At 39.9% G+C, this 25264-nt stretch overlaps 1 protein-coding gene across 3 annotated transcripts in view; it reads right to left on the bottom strand.

The window, feature by feature from the left end:
* Positions 1–1835: 1835 nt before the first annotated feature.
* PKP4 (plakophilin 4) overlaps positions 1836–25264 on the bottom strand; it is a 63422-nt gene continuing 39993 nt past the window's right edge. For all 3 annotated transcript variants that reach the window (XM_057415607.1, XM_057415608.1, XM_057415606.1), the window contains 12 exons: positions 23834–24047; positions 12985–13168; positions 11188–11305; positions 10507–10698; positions 10196–10369; positions 9227–9377; positions 7662–7857; positions 5806–5890; positions 5582–5699; positions 3581–3712; positions 2802–2875; positions 1836–2210 (listed from right to left, as the gene is read on the bottom strand). In XM_057415607.1, coding sequence (XP_057271590.1) covers positions 1962–2210; positions 2802–2875; positions 3581–3712; positions 5582–5699; positions 5806–5890; positions 7662–7857; positions 9227–9377; positions 10196–10369; positions 10507–10698; positions 11188–11305; positions 12985–13168; positions 23834–24047 — 1887 coding nt within the window. In that variant the 3' untranslated portion in view covers positions 1836–1961. The remainder of the gene's footprint in view (positions 2211–2801; positions 2876–3580; positions 3713–5581; positions 5700–5805; positions 5891–7661; positions 7858–9226; positions 9378–10195; positions 10370–10506; positions 10699–11187; positions 11306–12984; positions 13169–23833; positions 24048–25264) is intronic.

Here is a 25264-nt window from a genome sequence, read left to right as displayed (position 1 = left end):
GAAAGATCCAAATTGGGGGTGCTGTCCCAAATCGTGCTGGTTTTGATGAAACTGCCTCAGATGGGAAGCAAAAATCCTTCCATCATGGAGCTGTTTTCCGGAAATGACTACCTCCCTGTTTTTTGGATAGCTATTAGCAGATTCAAAGCAGCAAGTAATAATAGACTATAACCATTTCAGTCTACTGTTTTGTAATCTGAAGCTAGTTTCAATCTTCTTGGAACAATGAAATGCGAAATAAGTGTATTTGTCTTAGAGCTTATGACCTATAGTAGGCTTTAAGGCATACCAGATAATCAGCTTGCACATGACTAGAGGCAGTTAGAACACCACTGACAGACTGGTGTCAAAATTATTGTTACAAGAAAGAAACTCAAAAGTCGACTAAAAGAAAACTATTTTCGACCTTAAAAGGAAAAATAAACTTTTAGGCAAGGCACCATCTGCACAATACCTCAGCAACACAAGCCACACGCTGTACCCCGTGCAGAACTATGTGGCTGTGTATTGGAGTGAAGGCCTAACCCTCTACTTCTACTGTGCTGCTTACCCCTTAATTTCTTTTCCCTTTTACACTCAGTTGGCTGAAGTAGCCCAAGCCATTAAGGAAAAGTGAATTTGCCTTACAATCTACACTTAGAGTAGTTCTGCTTATCTTTTCTCATTTCACTGATGCAATCAGGGTATTTGGAAACACTGAAAACCAAAGAAAAGTGCAATGACTGAGACCAATAATTACAATTTTAGACAGTAAAAAGTTAACAGACTCTGTGTCATGAGGAAAGTATGTGATTTAGTTACTTGAAATAAGGAAAGATTTTTACTGTAAATAAACAAGGAGAACGTAGTCAAAATGGAGACTAAAATCTCTATGAAAGCGAGATCATCTTAATTTTCCTGGGGAGAGCAACGGGAAGGGTAGAGAGGAGCGAGGGGAAGGAAACAGGACAGACTTCTGAAATATCCTGGATTGCCCATATCAGAAGTAAAAATACCAGCTTAAGGAGCAGGAGGAGGAAAGTGCATAATTTAACACTTTGGTCTGCCAGCCTGACAAATTCAGAATATACGAACTGAAGCAAGCTGGAAAAATGGCCCAAATGTTTTGATATCTTTAACCTGCTTAAAAACATGCAGTCAGACTTCATAATCATATTTGTTTCTGAATATCACACACAAAAAAAATCAAAAACAAAACAGGGAACAGCTTTCCATGGATGAGACTTCCATATTTATTGTTATTCCATGTGCATAGAAAATGGCAGTGAAATTTCTTATGAAATAGGCAGGGAATGGGAGAGGTGCAGATATATTGGACTGGACTTTGTGCTTCAAAATGATGCTATTCAGCTTTAAAACTTTTTTTTCTTTTTAAAATTTATAACATTTTCTTGGATTTTTTTTTGTGCATGATGTTTCAAATTCCTTTTAAAATGACGCACCGCATTACAAATGGATGGCACTTTAAACCAACGTGGCATTTCCATATTTACACCAACAGCAGAAATGTACAAGACGTAGTAGCATACAATCGTGACATTTAGTAATAGCAATAAAACAAGGGCAGCCATTTTATTTTTTCTGTACAAACTATCAGAACGAGACTTTTATTCACATAAAAAAAATCATCTTTAATTTGCTCTGACCTACACACTTCCAAATTCATTTTCCTCAATTCTCAAACCTTTCATCACATCGCCCACACCCTCACCAGACTACAGGAGCTACAAGTAATTATACCTAACATCTAAACAGCAAAACCCATCCTTTCCAGTTTTTCTACCTGACAATTCCTCACTCAAAAAAAAACCCAAAACAAACAAAAAAACAAACAAAAAACCCCATCTTCCTTGTTCCTTCTTTCATCTTTCACATTTCATAACCAAAACAACAAAAGAAGCCACTCCATTCCTTCTCACGCAAGATGAGGAATGCACTGTTGTTGCTGTTTCTCTTTGATGCTACACCCAGGAGTCAGGTGAGCCTGGGTACTGTTCTGCTCTATAAGAAGATCGTCGAGTGGAATAAAAGTCTACGTAATTTGTGGTTGATTTCAGTCCATATTGTGTTGTGTAATCTGAAGTAGCAGGAAAGTGAACTCGATCATCAAAATATGGGTCTTCATAGCTGTGTGGGGACTGCAGATACAATCTGTACGCATCATAGTTTTTTCTGTTGGTGTCTTCTTGACTGTAGTACAATTGCTGATGCTGTTGACAGAATGATGGAAAAATAAGCTTTCAAAATACTACTAGCAGAGAAAATACTTGTTTCTCAAACTTGCACATCAGACAGAACCTTTCCCTAAAAAGTTAAGTGCAGCTCAACCAGTGATAACAGTAACATTGGTGTCACCCTACAATGAGGTACAGGAAATGCACCTCATCTGTAAATTAAACTTAATGCAGGAAAAGCCTCTAAGCCTGCCTCCCTGTCTCCTCTTGCACTCATTGGGAAGCCAGTAACTTTTCCAAAAGTAGCCTTTTTAGAGCATAAGCAGAAAGTACAGAACTGAAAAAGAACCCCAAACCCATCCAAAATCACATCAGGTCAGAAAAGTAGTTTCAGATCCCAGTACAAGAGCAGGCTAAAATACAGAACTATAGGACTATAGGAGGACACAGAGGTACATAAGCAAGTGGCAGTAAGTAATGTCTAATAACAAATTCACTTTGCTATAGACACACACTGTAAAAAGGCACTCTACTATTACAAAGTATGCTCAAACTCCCTGAAGCTCCACTAAACACTGAACACAGTCTTGTTATCTGTGTCACTTCACAATAAAATTTTGGAGTCACCTGTAGTCGTCTGTTTTGTTCTCTTGCTGGTGAGGAATAGGAACTGATGTAAATTGGTGAAGCTTTGCTGGAACCTGTGAGAAAACAGTTTATGGCATAAACTTCAGCCTCTATGCTTTTGTCTATAAGTCTATTTGCTTCTAAGTTACCTAGAAGAAATTGTGTAGCACCCTATTAAGTCTCCAGATTTTAGTATCTACTAATAATATAATACAGCAACACAATATAGGCGGGGTTTTTCCCCTCAGCAATAGTTAATCTGAAAACAAAAGGGTTTTGTGTTGCTGTTCTCTGTTTTACAGATTAATAGCATTTAAAACAAATTTTCCTTCTCTTTATTCGCTACCATCTCTGTTGTTTTGCGTCAAATAGTAAGGAAAAGATGAAATCTTGGTATAATTTAATAACATAACAGTATTAAATTACAGTAATACAGAACCATACGTTATTACTTATAATATATATATGATGTGCATAATAAAACAATTTTCTGTAATAGGATTTTAAATACAAATAAAAATTCCAAACACCTCTCACCTCCCACTATATAAACAGATCTTCCTTATTCTGGTAATGTGTGCAATTTTAAAGACAATAGGAGAGACAGAAGAAGTTCCTATGCTGTTCCACAGGCAGTGAATATAATGAGTAAAAATGGAAAACAACATTAAATGGTAACAAACCTGCTAATGCAACTGTCTCTACTATTACTGTATAAACTGCTCATATAAGGAATATTTATGTATTCCAGTTGAAAGTTCACCTAACCAGTATCTTACCAGTATATATGTCTTTATGGGTAATGACATCGCCTTGGTTATTATAATACTGCATAGAAGGTTGCGTTCTCTCATATTCAGAGCGGGGTTCTCTAATTCCTAATAAAGCCGGTGATGAGGATGTGCTGCCAACTGATGTAAAAGAAAAGATTATCAGTGTGTACAGCAAAAAGCTTTCCCATACCCAATCTCCTCTTCATTCTCTCCTCATCCCTTCTCCCTCAAGGATTAACAAATGAGGAAAATGTGGGTAATGGACAAAATGACGAGAGTTCTTCCTGGAGGAAGAACCCCAACAACAAAAGCTATCAACCATGTAGCATGAGATAATAATTTCCTATGTTAATGGTGAATCACTGCTCTATAATGCTTATAACTGAAATAAGAGACCTTACCCATTTCAGTTTGCATATGACTTTTAAGTTGCATTTAAGACGACATTCCCGCTACCGTTTATGATTTTATATGTTACACTTAAACAGAATCTTTAAGTTCGTCTTATCACTTGGGACAGGACAGAAGAATTTACAGTCTGCCTGGCTGAAGGGCTCCATGTATACGTTTGTATTACTGTTCTTTGATTAGCACACAGAAGCGTATCTTTGGCATCTTGTGCTCCATTTGGTGACAACCCTCATAAGACTGGCACAATGGTTTACTTATTTCATATTCTTACAGTGATCAGCTCAGTCTCTGCCGTGGTTGTAAAACATTTGTTTTGTTTAACCGTCCCTCTTTTACAGACACCTCAGGTTTTGTTGGCTTAGAAAGACTCCACACAGCAGATATATACCTAAAAATATTTTCTAGAAATTTGCCTTCAAAATGTTAATCAATTAGCTGTGTCCATTACATCATATCTCACAATTTTGTGTTCTTATGGATAGCTTAATCACATTATCCTGCATGTTCACGGGTAAAAAAGTTAAATTTGGGGATGTCATTAAAATTCTGATGGGTGCGTTAATGATGGAGTGACAGTGCCCTCTGTGGACATGCTCCCTACACCAGACTTCCACCTTGCCAGCTTAAACTGGTTCATGCTCTGCAGCAGAAAAGCAGACACTTCCTATTAGAATTTTTTACTAAGTGTTCTCTGAAGTACGACCGCCTCAATACTGTGCAAGAGCTGCACATGTTAACTCCTACTGGTAGTTCAAAGAACTGGAAAAACATAGTTGTTGTGCTAGCAAATCTTGGGAGAGAAAGCACCGAGATGAGAATCAGACAGTAGGTACTGGTACAACCTTTTGCACTTTGGTAGAATCTGGTCAGTTCCCTGAGCCTAAGCTGTGTTTGCTTCCTTGCTTATTTTGAGAAAATATTGTTGGTGCTGGCAGTAGGCATGAGGTAATCTGTGTCAAAGCAGTCTGTGTCAAATAGTCTGTGGTGTTTTGGTGCCAGTATGTGCAACTTGGCACCTAGGCGTAAAAGTAAAAACCGCCTTCAGTATCCTATGGTCTGAGGCTGACAAAGACACTGGGTCAGGACATCCTTTTAGATGAAGGGCTGGGAGAAAACCAAATGTATAACACAGTAGGATCAGAATAACAAATCCTCTGTAACTGGTGACGGCAGTCTGCTGTTGTATGGCACTAAACAAAGGCATCAGTCCTGTCTGTTGTACTGCAGTACTGTACTGTATTACTGGGCATGAAAGACATGCTTTCTTTCCACAGATTGTGAGACTACAGCTTGAATTGCATTAACGAGTAAGTGGGGAGATTTGTTTCCAGGTGCTTCTTATCCAAACTACAATGCTAATGTAGTGGAGCTCACAAATCCTCTGGAATCCAAAGCCTGCCAACATTAACAGCTCAGGTAACATTAAGAGTACGTGAAGTACTTATGTTTAAATATAGAGGAGAGACAGCATGACCCTCCTGTTTTACACAGAATTAGTAGGAAACTGAGAGGCTATTTGAATAAAAAAACAAACAAAAAACCCCAAAAGGATACCAGGTACCCCTTCAGGAAATTTCTCTACATTTCCTGACTGACCTGACTGTATGACAGGCGACATCTGTTGATTTGCTGTTGATAAGGACGGATGTGATTTGAACCTCTCTCGCTCTAGTGTTGACACTGGTGTAATAAAATGACTTTGATTCCATCCATCCTGTGGAGTGGCAAAAAAAGAGAAGAACCTCAAAATAAATCACTTTTCATTAAATCAGGCAGTTTTGTAGACCTCTTTTCCAGTGTAGGCTAATTTTGTAATTTACCTTTTTATAAATGCTCCGGAGATCTCGGTATTGCCATAATGTATTCAGTACCTGGGCAGCTGCCTTGACAACTTTCAGTGACGATCTAAGGAAGTACAGAATATTGCATTACTAGAAAGCCACTCTTAGTTCCACTTAAAACCAACAATATTCCTGAGTTACATAACAGCCTAAGCCTTGATGCTGTGAAGTAAGTCAGGTCACCTCTCTGGGTCTCACTAATGCCTGCCGGTATTACTGCAGTATGAACACCCCTGTGTCAGCAACACAACACCGACAGTCTAGTGCAGAACCTGGGGAAATGTGACAATCAATTCCCTCTCAAGCCTAGAAATTTTCTCTTCAGGTCACCCACGCGAGGAATACAGATACAAGGGGCGAAATAGCTACTGTCACTGTCTGCAAGAATTGAAAATCCTGAAAAGAAACATTCTATTTATTGCATTTCATGAAAACTGAGATGACATACTTTAAATCACTGTACAAAATTCCTAACTGTAGAAAAAGAACAAATAAAAGAGAGCTGGTATTAAAAGTCTCCAGACATCCTCACAGTGAGGCTTTGCTCTCAGTTTTGCGTTGCACTAATGAACACTCATTGGTTGAGAAAACGCTTTTCCACTCTCAAGAGAGCAAGGTGAGGAAAACTGCTCTAGCTGTTAGTAAAATAAAATCACACCATCTTTTTTAAAAAAAAAACAACAACAACCCAGCAGTAAAGCTGGTAGTGGTACTGGAGCAGTGATTCGACGTTAAATGCCACAGCATGACAGCTGTGTTAAACATAAGCCTTTTTCTGTCATTGCGAAGGTTCATCCAGGTAAAGTTTTTGAAAGGAAAGACTGAAAAAAATTGCAGTTGGTAAGTATTAATCAATGAGCAGACACTCTTAATATGTTCACACGGTTTTGAATTTGTTTAGTGTACCCTATTGTCTCACCAATATAAGCACAGGTACAACTTCACACACTGTCTCCGTAGACCAAAGAAGTCCTATGAAGGATCACTGCTTTCACACCTGCAGCTGAAATGAGTCTAGGTCCCTTGGACATATGAAGTATTATAAATTGTGGATACTCAAAATATAACCCAGCTCCTTTTGAGACAAAAGCTTTGTTAAAAATAGGGTATGTTTAAATCACACACTGACCAACTTTCCAGTGAAGAGATCTTTACCTCTCCTTTACCATCTGACTAAACACTGGGCAGTATACAGGGCTCACTATATAATCAGCTTTCTTCTGCCCATAGAAAGGAGATCTGTGACACCCTGGTCTATACAAGAGCCCTGCTCACATGCTTTGCATCAGTTGTATTGCGGAGGAGTACAGGGCAGCAACGCTGAGCAAGGCCATGTGGGTCTATGGACTGGCTTTGTGTTGACCCTGAACGACTCCGGAGCCAGTGTGTGTTTCTGTCCCTTGGTGCTCAGCCATACAGTTCTGACAGGTTTTATCACTACTAAATAAACACAGTGCTTGATCCAGCCCAGTGCTGAACTCAGCTAACAAAACCCCTGCCACAGAGGTTGGTGCAACCACACCCAAGGAAGTCTGCAGGGAGCCTTTCTTCTCAAATCAGCGTTGGTTTTGCAAACCTACTCGAGACAATCCCACAGGCTAGGTAAACTGCTGAGTAGGCCAGTTTTTCCTTGACAACCCGCCAAATAGCCATGCTAGATCTAATCTATAGGTATTGTGATACATCCAGACAAAGTTGCTAACATATGCTGACTTGGAAAAGCTATAAATGTTCTATTAATCCTGTAAGTGTTTAAGAGGGGACAGTTTCACTTTCTGCATTCTTAAGCATTTTAAATGGAAACAGCTTACATATGAACTTCGTTGCCTACTTGCCTGTCACCTCTTCCTTTCGTTATGTTCACCAGCTTTTCTATTCCTCCAGTATCAGCGAGGGCTTTGGCATTTTCCATGTTTTTACTTGTGACCTCATGCAACGCACAGCAGATTGCTGCTACAGTCTCATCAGACAGTATGCTTGGGCCGTTGCCGCCTGGCAGTCGATTCACCAGATCTCTCATGGCATATTTACCTACAAACACCCATCAACAGAACCAAGGAAAAACATATATTTGGGTACTTAGGATTTGAAATTATAGGACTCTGCACAAAACCGCATCTGAAAGCGCTAAAAAGCAACACAGTATCAAACTCACGGAAACCTGCCAAGAATTTCCATTTTACACAAAGTTGAAAGATTAAAGATCCATTTTTGATTTTTTTTTTAACTTAAAAATATGTGAAGTTGAATTTTGCATTAAAACAGGAGCATCTGTAAACAGGATTTATTTGAAGAAAGCAGAATTATGCAAGGAAAAACGATCTGTTTATTATGACTGAAGGAGTAGTGCGTGTTCCTAGGCTTCATTTATGGGAAGGTTAACGAAATCCTTAAAGTAACTTGGAATTTTTTTCTTATTTGCTTCCCCCAAGAGATCAGATCGCAGCTCTTTGAGATTTCAGTTACTGACTGATGCACAGGAACAATCACACTGCAGACAAAGGAAATTAACTAAAGCCAAGGCTTTGTTTTTTTTTTTCCCCCTGTTTAGGCTGGGCTGTTGATTGAACGATTAATTGATTTTATTGAAGGCATGTATTTATACATAACAATGAATAATGAATAAGCTTTACACAAAGCCATTAGCTGTCTATTTGCATAATGTGCCTGAGGGGAAGAAAATATCCAAAAATGAATTCTGCAAACAAGAGAAACAACTTTTCAAACACACTGGAAAATAATCCCCAAGAATGCTGCATACACAAACGCTGTCACTGCCAGTCTTTTAGCAAGCTCATCAACATGTCTGCATGTACCAATTTATGCTGTTATTTGGTGGAATCCCCAGTCTCTTTACTTTCGTCTGAGTTCAGACCATGTAGACCCATTATTCCTGTCCCTACCAACGGCAGTAAAACGGATTACTAGATGGGGTATAATATATAACTTCATGTCTCAAAATATTTTATACAAAAATTGGTTTCAGAGTATCTGGAAAGCCAACAATTCTTCCAGAGTTCAGGCTCTGACAGAGAGAGGGAACAGGTGGAGGTGCATTTCTGAAAAGTTCTGCCAGGAAAGCAAAACAGCAGAGTAGAGTGGTGTTTCCCATCGTACTTTGTACTGCCTGTTTCCTGTCCAGTTTAGTTTAGCTGGGTAACCTCCATCTGCTGTAAAGAGATTGCTGTGCAAGATGGTTACAGGCAAGCTAAAATGTCAGTACCACTCTGAGAAGCTACTGCTGCCATAAAGATCAATCTCTATGACACAACTGACATGATACAGTAAACCCAAGTATGCAGTTTCTCCCGGTAGAACCTCGTGATCCTAATAGTTTTCCCAGGCAAGGTGTGATATACTGGTAATTTCAGTGCTTTCTTCAATGCCATTCTGCACTTACCAATAAGCTCCTTATTACGAACATCTAGCGCCATATTCCTTAAGGCAGTTGCCACAGATGAAACAACTCTATCATTATCCATTCTCAGCAGCTCTACAAGGATTGGCAGTCCTTTTTCTTTCCTCACAGCAGCTCGAATGTATGCTGCAAACTACAATAAAACTCCGTTACTCACAAATCTACTACAATGTTCTGATTAAAACAATCTCTTATTATATTGCAAGTTTTACGTATGTTAGGGGATATTTTCCAAAGATAAGTGTTAAATGCATATCTTATTATAAAGGGGTGTCTCTTTTCCACTCATTCCTCTTACAAAGTAACATTTAAAAGAATTAGTCTAACAGACAAACTGTTAAAAAGGGAACAGAGTTGTGTTTTTTTTTTTCTTTTGTTTGTGTTTTTGAGGACCAATTTTATAATGGTCATAGAATTAAAAATTTGAGCTGTTTTTCTACAGGTAAAGAAAGCAATTATTTTTTTTTTTCATCTGTCCATGACAAATACATAACATTAGTAAAGAGGTGCTTTTATAACATATTCTATGCAAGGGCCACAAGCAAGAAAATATGGAATTAGATAATACAAATAATAAAGCAAACACAAACAATTTATTTATGCTGGCCTTTTTTAAACAGTATCTTCCCACCAGAATTTACAGCTAGAAGATGCTAGAAGTTTATTTTGACGCAATATGCACTGGAAGAAAGCTTTGTCTCTTCACTGAAAATAAACGCCACCAATTTCAAGGCCAGTTTCCATATTGCTCTTCACGTCTACCATCCCCGTCATTGATTTTCACTGGGGAAACAACAGTATTGCAGCACACAGGCATTGCTGATACACACTAGGGAGAAATGCTCAGATGTGTACTAGAAAATGACGTGTTCCTTCCAAACACATTTCAGAATCTTACTAAAAAATCCAGCTAAAATAAAACTATAGGAGCAGAAGTAGGAATTAATGTACCTTCCAATTGCCTGCAGAAAGATTCTGGAGAGATCCTGCAGAGCCCTCTAGAGTAGCAGGGTTGGAGCTTTCTGCCAGAAGCGTTAGGTACGGCTTCACCACTGATGGGTGCCAGAGCATTTCCACCCCTTTAGGAGACTTGGAAAATCCAGGTATAGGGCCAACTCCATCCCACTGAGAACAGAACATGGATCTGTAACTAGGTGAAACCTCTGCATTTTCATACAACATAGAACAGTTACTCATGAAGCTGTGTACTCCCCCATCATTAGCTAAACTACAGTTGATATATTTGTAGGAAACCAGCAAACCTGATCCTCCTGTGAAGTTTTTTTTTTCTTCTTCTTTTTTTTTCCCCAGCAGCTGGGCTCTGCATCTTTGCTAGGTGATTCTTTTCCTAACAAGTCATCCAGTTCATTGATTCCTAGCAGACGCGCCTGAGGTACCTCCAGTTCCAAACGGTAAGAAAGGTTTCTCAAGGTACACACACAATTTTCCACTGTCTGAAGCCAAATCAGAAATGTGTCGTGTCATGAGTTACTTACTTACATAGCGGTAAAGCAAACCAAAGAAATTAAGTAGAGGTGAAAAGGCACTGGAGCACAAGCATTAAATTCCTGCTCTGGGCCTTGGGCATTGCTTTGTCTGTTTCTCTGAAAACTGTAATCTCTCTCCTGATATTCTCAAATATGAGCATATTTATAGCAATTATCTCTACTACGCTGGCTTATTTTTCAGTATTCTGAAAATGAAATGAACAAGAGCTTATTTTGTTAAAGAATGAATACTTCAACACTGATGAAACTGAAAAGCACAGAACAAGTTACACTGTTGTGCAGCAGAATTTGATTGTGCATCAGAAATCTGGGAGAGAAAACCAGCTGAGCTAAGCACATCACAGTGCTCAGTTATACTACACAACCCCCAAAATATCCTGTCTGACACAGGATTAGTTTAGCACTAAGAATTGCTTAGATGAAACATGCACACACCTTGCTGTCATAATCTGATGTGTTCACACACGTGTGGATCACATATAGCAGTGAATCAACCAGCCCTTCACAGGACCTCATCTGCTTCCGAGCTTCTTCACCTGCCGAGCTGAGATTCCTGAAGGGTTGAAGTGATAAAGGACCATAGTGTGTTCATAGATAGACATACACACAATCTTCTTCTTAAGACAGTTTGCAGAAGGTTTTCCTACTGCTAACTGACAACTGAAGTTAAAGCAAAGACAGCGTTTTGTGCAGGAACCCACCCCCAATTCCTATAAAAGATAAATGTGATTCAAACCCACAATTTCAAGGTAGCATTGACTCACTGACAAAATCAGCCTTAAGTAGAACCCCTCTCCCATAGACTTGTGCATTCCAAAAGCCCTCTGGTTGTTCAAGCCCATATCTATGGTTTCTGTGTGCTGCAGAATGGATTGCTAAGTGTGTCTGTGTCCAAAATACCCTTTTGTTGCCTCTTTTGTAAACTGAATTCCCAAAAATTCTCTTTTCAGATATTTCAGTTTTACCTTTTATTATTCTGAATGCTTTTCTTTTCCTTCTTACTGCTGTTTGAGAAATCCACACAGGGAATGGTCAAACACTTTTTACCAATTTGCGTGCATATGCAAACATAGTTACTTAAATGTTTAAAATGATTAAGAATTGCCAAATGCACATTTTTTCCCTAAATAATATTCATAAGTTCTATACACAAAATTGCAGTAATTAATAGTGTCAAAGTGCAATGTTCATAATTAAAAAAAAACAAACAAAAAAACCCCAACCAAAACATAACCACTAGCCATTACAGTTAGCATCTCTTAATTACTAACTTTGTACTTTTCATATTTTTATAATAGAGAATCATAGAATAGGGCTGGAAAGGACCATAAGATCATCTAGTTCCAAGCCCCCTGCCATGGGCAGGGACACCTCACACTAAACCATCTCACCCAAGGCTTTGGCCAACTTGGCCTTGAACACTGCCAGGGATGGAGCATTCACAGCCTCCTTGGACAACCCATTCCAGTGCCTCACCACCCTTACAGGAAAGAGCTTCTTCCTTATATCCAATCTAAACTTCCCCTGTTTAAGTTTTAACCTGTTACCCCTTGTCCTGTCACTACAGTCCCTAATGAAGAGTCCTTCTCCAGCATCCCTATAGCCCCCCTTCAGATACTGGAAGGCTGCTCTGAGGTCTCCATGCAGCCTTCTCTTCTCCAGGCTGAACAGCCCCAACTTTCTCAGCCTGTCTTCATACAGGAGGTGCTCCAGTCCCCTGATCATCCTCGTGGCCCTTCTCTGGACTTGTTCCAAAGTTCCGTGTCCTTTTTATGTTGAGGACACCAGAACTGCACACAATACTCCAAGTGAGATCTCACGAGAGCAGAGTAGAGGGGCAGGATCACCTCCTTCGACCTGCTGGTCACGCTCCTTTTGATGCAGCCCAGGATATGGTTGGATTTCTGGGCTGTGAGCAGACACTGAAGCCGGCTCATGTTCATTTTCTCATCGACCAACACCCCCAAGTCCTTCTCCGCAGGGCTGCTCTAAATCTCTTCTTTGCCCAGCCTGTAGCTGTGCCTGGAATTGCTCTGACCCAGGTGTAGGACCTTGCACTTGAAGAAACTCACATATGGAAAAAAACACCCCCAAACCTAAAGCAAAAACTGCCTAAACAATAAAAATATATGTAATTTATAGAATTCAACAACTCATGTTTTAAAAATTACAAAAAAAGACCGCTGGACAACATTACTCTGTAAAAGGGAGTCTAGTAGAATAGCATGTTACCTCAAGCATCCAGTAGTGTTGCGCAGAACTAGGGAAGTCTGAAATTTAATTTTGTGGTCATCATCAAAGGAAGAGCTGTTCCATCCAGAATGAGGCACTATCACAGTGTTCGTTAGTGTTGACAGAGCATCCCTAATGATTGTCATCTTTACTGCATCGCATGAAGACAAATTCCAGAGAACCCCTTAAGAGAAGATTTCCATAGCAGTAATGTCAGAAAGGATGTGGCAAACAAACAAAGCAACAGCGACAGCTTAAAAGACACAACTTTAAACAGAAGAAAGATAATTTACCCATGCAAGACCAAAGGAAATACAATTAGTCTGCAATGCATCTAATATAATTCCAGTGTTATTGGTCAATAAGCGGTCAGCAAAACCGCCATTAAAAGATTCACTTTATAGACTGAAATAAGTATTTATAAACTTCAGAATAACCCTAACAGATCAGCAGCTAGGTCTCCCACAGGACTGAGAAGGAAACGTACTTATCAGTCAGTAGATACTCTTTTCTTAAGAAAAACTCCTGAGTCGAAGCACACAGTGGCTGACAGGAGATGTTCCCTTTCACAAGGTACAGCTCCTTCTGCTACCTGACAGGAGAGGGACATCCCCACTGTGCCCAGAGGAATATTCCCTACGCACACACAACTCATATCATTTGCAAAACACCTTTCATCTTCTGAAACACATATACCTTGAGCTCACTGTATCTCTCTAATGCTCATACCTATCTTAAATACCTCAAGATCAATCCCATAATGACTCCCTGTAAGGGGAGGAACAATACGTCTTTTTTTGCAGTATGCCAGGCAATGTGCCAGAGCAGCAACAGCTGGCATAAACATGCCACAGCAAACCCATCACAGGTCACTAATGGATTTGCCAGACTAATTCAGCACAAAACTTCATTTTAAACAAAAAATGAAAGTCATGCAGTCATTTACTATTGAGTTCTATTGATGACTGTCATCTATATGTGTATTTGTGGGTGTGCAGCATAGTCACTGTGGCAGGAGTGGCATGGGGTGCCAGAAACACTGCTTCCTGAGTATGCCCGGCAGGAGTGGCACCCTGCACCACCAGCTGGTTCCTCTCCCAGAGAGAATACCAGTGTAGGAGAAGTATGAATATTTACATGAACAAAAAATATCTCTGAAGAGAGCAGCTGCTGGTAACCTTCCTGTAACTGGTCATATGGATGTTACAACTGGGGATCATCAGCAGTATGCTCCTGACCTAGAGAGGTGTGTGGAGGAGGTCACAACTGAACTACCACTGCTCTGGTAAGAGGAATGGGTGACGCTTTATACTCAGGCCCTTCAGTGGAAGGGCAACTACATCTCAATAATAAAACCACTCCTTACAGATGCCACTGAAACTCCATGCCCCCTGCGAGCATCTAACTTGATCCCTAGTGGTACTTTCATTTGTTGCCTCATTGGTTCTAGCAGTTGGCAGTCTGAGATAAGAAGACATTTATCACAAGAGATAAGGCATTTTCTGAACTCCTCATCTTACTGAAAAAAAGGCATGAACATCTGCACTCCAAAGGGTGAGTCTTCAAAAATCCTATAGGAAAGAAGTTTGTGAGAGGGAAGAAACAATAATTATCCTGATTTATACGAAACTTAGAATTTAAAGTTATAAGCTAGTATTTAAAAAGGAACATGGAAGAGGTTTGACAATATTCTTGAGAGAGATTGTTTACCCTGGAAATCTCTAAAGAAGGGAAGGAGTTAACAGCTAGAAGAAAGGTCCTAAGAATTTAAGAAGCAAGAAGAAACCAAATGTATGGACATAATGGCTGAAAGATCATCCATGAGGCAAACATGAGGCCTTGTGAAAGAAATTCTGAATAAGTGACAAAGAAGGTAGGTTGGCAGATGAGTGGAAGCCATGAAAGAGTTTTCAGTAAAGGTCCCAAGTGTGTGACATGGCATGATTCTAGATCAGGCAGAACCTGGAAAGCCAGAGTCCAAACAGGAAGAATAGAAAATGAAAAATGGAGAATGTGTATGGTTTTGGTTTGCTTTTTCCCCCCTCCCAGTGATAAACATGGAGAGAATGGCTTGCACCAGTATGACTGCTTTCTCATGTCATATGCCTGGAATAGCAGATAGTGAACTGCAGAGCTGAACATACCAGAGCTCATGTGAAAATCCGACAGAAACTTACTTCCTGGAAACTACAGCCAGAAGTCTAGAGTCGCATTCACCTATTAGCCAAATGAAACTTCTATTCATCTTTTATCCCCAGGTATAGTTCCCTACCCTGCAAGGTCTTCTAACATGACTTTCAGTACGAGATCTGGCATAAATTATCAGCAGAAGTATATGTGCAAGTGATACGCTAAATGCAGCATTTAGTGATCTTTTTCATCATGAAACACAGCTTAGAGTTGTCTAAATTCTCTCCAGGTATTCATCTTACACTAATATTCTCCTCACATACAATAATTTACTAACTGTAAAGTAGTCCAGCTGCATACACAGCAAAACCCATTAAACAGCCCAATATAATTGCCACTACAGATTACACAGTTTTCAGTTTGACCCAATCTTGAACATTTAGTTTCCTCAGAAATAAATCAGAAAGAGAACAAGACAGTAAATGCTACAGAAGTTAACAAACTGGAAGTTTATACAACAGCAAAAGTTTTTAATACAGCCGCGCAACAATAAGGAAAATATTTGCATGAAACATCCATTTTCTCTTCAGTAAAACAATGAAGGGGGGCTCCACAGGGAGATATATACATGAGATTTATCGCTGTTTTGATTTCTAGTTATGACACAGACAGCCTAAGTACTTAACGTGTCACACAGTGATTCCTGGCGATTCTCCCCTGTGCTAACTTAACATACACCGCTAACTCGAATGTCTGGAAGAGGACTGTGGTTGCAAACTTGCCTTCCTTGAGTAACGGAACCTTCTTCAGTGACTTAACCTACCCAGGAGACAGACTTCTTGGCAATTAGGGAAAGACTGTACAATGAATCCCCGCAAGAGGCAAAACACCCTCACAAACCTTTCTGCTACCTTTACTAAATCCAAGGTACATTTACTTGAATGTGGGTGCTTCAATGGATAGCAGGATGAGCCCAAGCTTTGAGATGGAACTGTTGTGATCATTCCCTTACACTGACCTCCCCAAATTTAGCTAAAAATCTTTAAAAAGGTGTTATTTATGATTTTTAACTCCAGCGCCTGTACAGCAAGACTTCCAGTAATGAAAAATAATTGATCACAAACCAGGAAATAGAAAAAAAAAAAAATCAAAAAAGTACTCTTTAAAATTGCTGCAGAGGGTTTCTTCTTAAGAGCTTTGAGTGATTCTCAAAGTTTTTTATGGCTTCACCAAATTTTGTATCTCATTACATTTACACATGCCAAATAAGCTTAAGCTTACTTATTCTTTAACAGCTTGATTATATAAAGCAAGCTATTTCAAATACACATCCAGCTTCACACCATCAGTGTCCTGGGTGACTATGCCCTCTCTGAAGAAGGGTACTTCATGGGTAGCTAATAGGGAGAAATCCAAATGCTTCACTGGCCTATAGCTTTACATTTTGAAACTGTATTTAGAATCATAGAATAGGGCTGGAAAGGACCTTAAGATCATCAGGTTCCAACCCCCCTGCCATGGGCAGGGACACCTCACACTAAACCATATCCCCCAAGGCTCTGTCCAACCTGGCCTTGAACACCGCCAGGGATGGAGCATTCTCAAACTCCCTAGGCAACCCATTCCAGTGCCTCACCACCCTCACAGTAAAAAACTTCCTCCTTATATCCAAACTAAACATCCCATGTTTAAGTTTTAACCCGTTACCCCTTGTCCTATCACTACAGTCCCTAATGAAGAGTCCCTCCCCAGCATCCTTATAGGACCCCCTCAGATACTGGAAGATAATTTCATGCAATCTGTGATGCTAACTAGAAATTAGATATCACCTAAACCTCCTCCCCACCCCCAAGCATTTGTTGTTAAAGCAAGTTATGCAAAAGAAAGTCTATTTTAAGTCTCAGACTACTATGAGTTACCCAACACCTACAGGAAAACAGCATGCTCGATTCAGTGATCTAGCTCTAAAAATATTACTGTATGGTTATTCAGACCATGGTAAAGCTCTCAGCCTTGCTAAGTATGACTGCCTCTAAATATTTACTGGCTGACCTACAGCTTGTGAAAAAGCTGGAGTGGCTGGGTGCTGCCTGAAATGCTGAGGCAGCAGACAGTGCCACACTCCATAGCTGGGTGTTGCAGGACCGATGCTGGTGCCCACAGCAGCACCTGCCAGACCCCTAAGGGACATGGCCTGCCCCACTGTGCCTTCAGAGAAACACTCTAGCTCAGATGCTTCCTAAGAAATTGGGGGAGAATAGCCAGCTACATCTTCCTGTCATACACGGCCCAATGGCAAAAGCCAAAAACACCAGCTAGAGGACTTCCCTGAACTTGATCCCTCCAAGAAGCCTCCCCAAATATTAACTCATCCATGAGGATTAGCCTGGGAATGTTTGAAGAGCACATCATTAGAGTTCCACCAAGTAACCATGTCAAAATTTGCCCAGAACCTCAACACTCAAGGAGGCAGCTTCATTAAATGATTATTTATTGCCCCTGTATTCATTGTGTGAAGCAAAAGTTCTCACCAGAACACTCTTGCTCTGTTTCTTAATTTGGGAGATGTCTTCAGTTACTTATTTTGCAAACTAGAATCACACAGCCCTTTTGTTGTCACATTAAAAACGAGAGTACAATCTGATTATTTGTAGAGTGCTTATTTTAAGAGAATTTGGACCGAATTTAGTGCTTATTAGCAATCAGCCCTGACTGTAAAGGCAGTTATAATTTGGGTAGTTTCCATGCAAAGATAAGGAAAACTGTGGTAGGAGCTGGTATAAACTGTATTAAAGTAAGGTCTAAGAGACTTCTGAGGTTACAGTATCATTTTGTATGTGATTTACATAACAGTGCCTTTTTACTCCTCACTGTAGTGGAGGCACACTAAACCCAAGTATTTAACTTACAGAATTATCTGCCAAAGTCCAAAGAGACAGTGTGAAACCGTAGGTAGAATTTCCAAAGAAGTATTTTTTGACAGCTATTTGCTGCATCTTCCATCATTACCAGAATTCAACACTCAAACAACTCTGTATAGCACAAGGAGTGCTAAGCCCATTTACCCGTGTAAGCAGATCTCTATTGTCCCTAGCATACCTGAGTTTGGAAGGAGAGGAACTTCTGTTCACTCCTAACAGTACACTTTAGGTTGTGTATAATTCAACTGATTGCTTCAGCTGGCCTCATGTTTCCTGCGTAGTCTGTCAACGTACTACAAAACACAGCAGAAAAAATGACAAACCACTGTTGGCGCTTGACATTGCCTAGGGAATAGGAAAACCAGAGGAGAGCAGGCTGAAGTTCAGAAGAGTCAGCATTACCAAGCATGGATAATTCTTAATGAAGGAGGGAAATCAGCAGGAACAGTGCCAAGGGACAAAAATAATCAGTAAGCTTTGCAGGAGTTGAAGGTGCCATGTGAAACTGCTTCTGTCGTTCCAATCCAAGTGGGTCTTCCTGTGTTCTTCTTTTTGATCAGGGATTCCCTGCCCCTTCTTTGCCTAAAATTCTGACCCTCTCAGCTCTCCAAGATGACCACACTAAAACACTGTGAACACTGTCCAAAATGATTCCTCTCAGAAAAGTGAAGTAAGTAGCACGATAGAGTTGAGCCTCAGCTCCACACGAATTTGCAGTTGCCATTGTTGATATTAGCAATGGCTGCACATTCTTCTCATAATTCATTTTAGACAAGACAATTTACCCTGATGTTTACATTTAAAGGGACAGCGAACACAAATCCTTAGCAAACACAAATACCCATCTCCAGAGTTTTATCCAGGCATTTTAACTGATCAGATCCTAAGAAAAATAATGAAAACAACATTTCAGGAACAGGTCTGTCCTGCCAAAACCAAAGAGACTATAGAGGTCATATTAAATAGTACCTGGTACAGAAAAAAAACACGTCTGGCTTTTGAATGAAATATTCTAGTGTAAATATTAAAAAATAATGAAAACATGTAACTCTGATTTAACCATAGATAAAATACTTCTAGGACATTGAGATGTACACATGTGACACAATGAAATACATGCACTCTATCAAGCGATTTAAACTGCTGTGATGAGACAGAATCTTTTTTCCTCTAAAGGCTGAATGGGAGAGAAAAAACCCCTATGACATTCAAGACCATGTGGGAAGATAAAATCAGAATAAAAATGATGAAAACAGAGTAACAGGCCAGGCAGAGGTATAATTTAAGGTTAGCGATGTACACCTTCTGTAAGGTTGGGTCCCAACAAAGTCAATATAAAACTCCTAATAGCTTTAATAAAAGAATCTTTATGGGAAGTATATAGGTTTATGCACTAGAAATTAAAACTAGCAAAAAACCAGGGACTTTAGCTTTGAGTACAGACAAAGCTAACTTAAAGGATTCATCTGCCTAAGCAGAAGTCAGCCACTGTACTGTGGGGAGTTGTGGGGGCTCAGCTATTCGTGGTACCCTGGCAGTACCAGTGGCAAAGAACTTTGTTTCTCCTCTGCATCCAGCCACGTGTTTTTCATGCTTCATTTTGGTTTTGAATCTTGACATTTTAATCCAGGTTCTTAAGACCCTGGACAAGCTTACTGCAGTGAATTGTTCTGCCACTGCTTATAGCAGGTAGGTGTTAACCCAATTATTAAGAGCTCTTCAGCAGCTGCACCAGCTTGGAGGCACACTGCTGACCATGGACGATTGCATACTACCACTGCAGATTTTACACAAGTGACTGCAGAGCAGTTTGTGTTGTGTATGTAGTAGAATTGATGTAAATAATATAGTAACATGAAAGTTCTGAAAGGAAACTGTACCCATTTCACAGAGTGCTTAGTCTGCAAAATTTTGTGGGATTTGCAGCTGCTTCTGTACCTTCTCCAAACATAAGTCAAGTTGCCCAGAACAGCAGAACTCTGGATCCCTTTCCCAAAAATACACAAGCAACACCACACAGTGTTAACTGCTGCCAGAATGCAATCTCTCACAAAGATGACACCGTGTATACAAAAGAGGGTGCTGCTGGACAGAGAACAGCATTCCTCAATGGAACTAGCTGCACTAGTACCAATTTGCAGAAATAAACTATGAAGAGTTGCCAGCACCATCAATGACAACCGCTTTCCCCTGTAAGGACAGAGCTTCACCACAGAGTTTACCACAGAGCTAAGCTGTGATTAATTGCTGCTGGAATTGGTGCTCATTCTTCCTTCCTTTTTTCCATCTATGAAATCATGCCACTTCCCCACGTCCAGCACTGTAGCTTCCCTGACTTTTCAGGGAGGAATCCTGACAGAAAACCAGCCACTCCAGAGTGGATCAGGGGTGTTTCTGTGGGGACGGCACAGCTGGTGGCTCCTATCTGCTGCTGAAGAGCTGATGAAAATCAAGAAGCTACTCTACCAAGTGAGGTAAGCATCTGACCCACCTTCTCTGCAACACTTCTGGCCATAGAGTACACCAGCGTTTCTCACATTTTAATGTATTAAAGGGCCGTTTATAAAAGTCTCTTGAAAGTAGACTCAGTTGCTAGAAACCACACCTGGGTTCAAGAACATGCCCATTTTGATTCCTACATCACAGTTTCCTGCTGTATAAGCCTTCCAAGACAGAAAAGCCTGAAATTCAGAGCCTGATTCCAAGCTGTGCTGACTACAACGTAAGAACCAGATACCACAAACAGGTGCACACGCTGCATGTCACCCGCTGGGAATGGAGCTCCTGTGCACAGCCACAAAGGCCCCAGCAACACTTCTGCTACGTAGTGCAGTACGTAGTTCCAGCTGGGCTGGAATGTGAAACAAAGCAGCTTCAGAAAGCACTGCTGCTGGTAACTAATGAAACATGTTCTGGTGTCCTCAACATAAAAAGGACATGGAACTGATGGAACAAGTCCAGAGGAGGGCCATGAGGATGATCAGGGACTGGAGCACCTCCTGTATGAACATAGGCTGAGAAAGTTGGGGCTGTTCAGCCTGGAGAAGAGAAGACTGCGTGGAGACCTCACAGCAGCCTTCCAGTATCTGAAGGGGGACTATAGGGATGCTGGAGGGGGACTATAGGGATGCTGAAGGGGGACTATAGGGATGCTGGAGAAGGACTCTTCATTAGGGACTGTAGTGACAGGACAAGGGGTAACAGGTTAAAACTTAAACATGGGATGTTTAGTTTGGATATAAGGAAGAAGCTCTTTCCTGTAAGGGTGGTGAGGCACTGGAATGGGTTGCCCAGGGAAGCTGTGAATGCTCCATCTCTGGCGGTGTTCAAGGTCAGGTTGAACAGAGGCTTGGGTGGCATGGTTTAGTGTGAGGTGTCCCTGCCCATGGCAGGGGGCTTGGAACTAGATCATCTTAACGTCCTTTCTAACCCTAACTACTCTATGATTCTATGTTGTGGTGACCAAACCCAGTTTTCTTTCTAAGGGCTCTCTGCTGCAGAGCACAGGACACATGGCTGCCATTGGGCTGCAGCACAGCACCACAGCCTGCCAGGGCAGCTCAATGAAGGGTTATCCTCAGTCCAACTTCTAAAGACTTTTTTTTTTTGGTTACTTCTTTTTCTTTTTTTAAGATTACTTCATTTTTATGCGATTATGAAAAGTGATTTAGCACATTTTATTTTCTGACTAATCCGTAGCCATCAAGATTACTTGCTTCCCTCATAAAATGTTCTTGTGGTTTTGCAATTATGTTTCCTGCATTTTTTAATGTAACTTTCTATTCAGTTTCCACTTCATTATCTCCCTTCATTTCAATCACGCATAATTAAACTGAGACCCCAGTATGCCTCCTGTTTTCTACCTCCTCTAAAATATACTTGAACAATTAAACTCTCCCCCAGTATTGTAGCTTTTCAGACTCACAGTTCATCTTCAGGGCATGTTCCTAAAAATTTTATATAAATGAGTTCATGTTGAAACTATCTACACAGACTGCAAGAAGCTTGTTATTCTAATTTCACTCATCTGGGATAATGAAGTTTTCATCTGTCCAACTGCATACTAAAGTAAACTGGGTGAATTTCCCTGGCAATGCCATCAGAGATACCTGTTATTATTCAAAGGCAACTGATACTGCTAATAACAAACATAATTCATTTAGTATGGAAGAAAGACCATCCTCAGGAAAAAGAAAAGTACACTGGAAAATCCATTTTACATGAAAAAATACAAACAAACTACAGCAGTAACAAATAGTGCCAACTTTAAACTATCAGACATATGGTGTTTCTCGTCATGTAGAGTGACACTAATTTCCCTGTATTTACATTACCTTAATCTGGGAATAGAGTGAACTGAGTGTGATTTGCTAGTATTAGTCCTGACATAGGTGGAGTTTTCTAATCATTAAAGAAGTAATCAGTGGATCTTTTCCGCTTCTTTTCTTTATATTGCTATTTACAGAAAGCATTTAAAAATCCCTAAGTTCCAAAAGCCTGCTGTGGATTCTTCTCAAAAGTCCAGCATGACAGAAGTCAACACCACTGACTTAACCAGAAGACAATTAGGTCAAAACTTTTATTTTCTCTTTTGTAGCCGGTTAAATAAATTAAAAATGCGAGTGAGAGTTCCAAAGTGAGCGACACTTCTGAAGTAGTCATCTTGAATTAAAAATAAAGACTGTGCTTATTTGAAAAATCTTTTTACTTACAAGTAGAATCATTTCGGTTAGAAATGACCTTTAAGATCATCAAGTCCAACTGCTAGTCCAGCACTGCCATTATCTTAATGCTGGCTTATGTGGAAAATACTTCAGGAAAATAGCCTGCACATGAACTTGAACTTAAATGCTTTGGCTACCTTCTGCACAGAGTTCTTTCTCTACTTAATAGCTTTACTAAACAAGGAAATGACTTGGAAAGGCTCCCAGAGCTACTTCTAAATTGAGCACCGTTGTGCAGCTTTGCTTCGTAGGTAAGCAGTTGAGCTTCACAGCTTAACAAAATCAAATGAGGGAGCTACTAAAACTTGAAAGAGGAACTGTTTAAAGAAAGTAAAAAATACTCATTTTTTTCTATCCTCTCATTTTAAATCCCCTACAACCTACCTAGACAAATCACTCCCACAGAGAGAAAAAGAGATAGCAGATGTATGCAGTACCCCGCAAATCCACCTTGTTTTGATGGAAATGGAATTCCTTCATGTGTTAGAACTGTAAATATTTTATTATTTCTGCACTTTAAGTCCACAGCAAGTGCCAAGTAGGTTCATGGCTTATAAACTTAATCTGTTACCTTGTACTCAAGAGACTGGGAGTGTCTACACAGTCACTTTTCAGGGTTCTACAAGCAGGCTGTGCACTGGTAAGCTTCTGTAATTTGCATACTTGCTATTTTCTGCCTGTATTGTAACACACATTTACATAGTTTGGGTCCATCTTAGAAATTCTGCAAGATCTTACTGAAAACTTTTGTCAGCAGCCTGTAATAAATCAGGTGTTAGTAGTCAATAAAGAAATGCCTATCTAAGGCCCAGCTGTGTATGTAGGAGAGTCACACCACCAGAAAACCTACCCTGAGCAGAGCTTTAGTGCAGCTACCTCAAGATTCACTTCTCTCAGTGAATCTGTACATCCATGTTAATACTTTAACTATCAGTGACTTTGTATTCACAAAAAATACCAGTGCACAAACAGAAAAGCAGTCGGTACACTCAATTCCCGTCTCTTACCAGTTATTCGAGACTTCAGAAAAATAATCTGTGTTTAAGGTCTCTGCTTTTTCTTCTCAAAACTTACCTGTTACGAGCTCTTTTACTTCAGCATCAACAGATTTTCTCAACAACCGCAGAAGGGCAGGTATCCCACCAACATTCTTCATTGCTATTTTGTTTTCATCAGTAGACTTCCCGTAAACAAGGTTTCTCAGTGCACCGCAAGCATTCTTCTGAACTTCCAGGACTCTGTGATCCAAAAGATCAACGAGGTGTTTGATTCCTCCCAGCCTGCACACCTAGAAAACGTAACATTGGAATCATCAGCACCCACTGCTTCTACCCATTTCGTGCTCAGATTTAAAAGGCTTTTATTTTTATAAAAGCCAACACATCCCAGTCTGCTTCAAGAAGAAATACTGTTGGCAGACTTTAATCCCTCGGTTGTTACATTGCACTGCAAACCCTCGTGAACACTCACATCCTCGCTGAAAAGGCTGGCAGAGATTTTCAGTCATTTGCTGTGCTCAGAGAAAAATGCTTACTGATAAAGTTTTGTCCCAGTAATGCTGGGTTTTAAGTCATTTCCTATACTTCAGAATATCTTTTTAGGGAATACTGGAAATATGAAGTTGCAAAGATTAAAATGCTGACTGTTACGCTTAAGCACACACACAAACCAGTTCAAATTAGCATCTAGTCAGTCCTGTTGGCATATCTGAAATTCTTTTTAAAAAGAAGATCTACTCTGCAGAAATTCCCTAAACAAAAAAGAACTCTTTATACTGTTTGCTTTAAGCAGGTTAGTTGCATTTATTCTTTGTTCTATATATCTTTAAGAAAAAAAAACAAACCAAAAACCACTGTGTTTTGAGATCTCATTTCCATGTAGGACTTTTCTTTGTTCAAGTTTTTTTTTAATGATGAAAGATTAAGGTATTTTAGAATTCTGTAATATTTACTAAGTAAAATATATTTTAAAGAGAGAACTACATGGCATTACTTCCAAGATTAATATTAATTTTCAATAAAAAATAACCACCAAAAGTTACCAAAGTGTTTTTATGAACCTTTTAAAAAAGTCTGAGCTATTCCGCAATATAGACTGATTTATTATAACTTGGCATTATTTTAACACAGCACAGTAACTTTTGTGCCATACAATCTATAGAACGTGCCTAAGGGAGGTGGCACAAGGTCTTCCTAATCACTCCATACCTGCAGCATGAGGAGGGGACCCTGTGGTAGGGAGAAGGAGACACACCATCATTCCTGAATACTTGGCTTACACAGGACGTGGCTCTGGCCAAACAGCCAGTAGAGATGTAAAACGTAACTGTCCTAAGGGTTCTCTAATCCAGCACTAATGCACTTTGAGAGGCCCCTTTTCTATTTTAACCTGTACAATAACTGGTTTGGCAGCCACAAGGCTATTTGAAATACATTGTTGTGAATGTGTTTCCATGGATTTTTGGCTTTTAAAATTCAGTGTCTTTTACTGGCCGTAACAACGAGA

Source organism: Pezoporus wallicus, unplaced genomic scaffold (genome assembly GCF_028554395.1).
Source record: "Pezoporus wallicus isolate ANWC-B61680 ecotype Strahan unplaced genomic scaffold, APGP_CSIRO_Pwel_v1 contig_736, whole genome shotgun sequence".
NCBI lineage: Eukaryota > Metazoa > Chordata > Aves > Psittaciformes > Psittacidae > Pezoporus > Pezoporus wallicus.
Note: the sequence above shows the minus strand (reverse complement) of the source record. Positions and strands in the feature narration are given on the sequence as shown.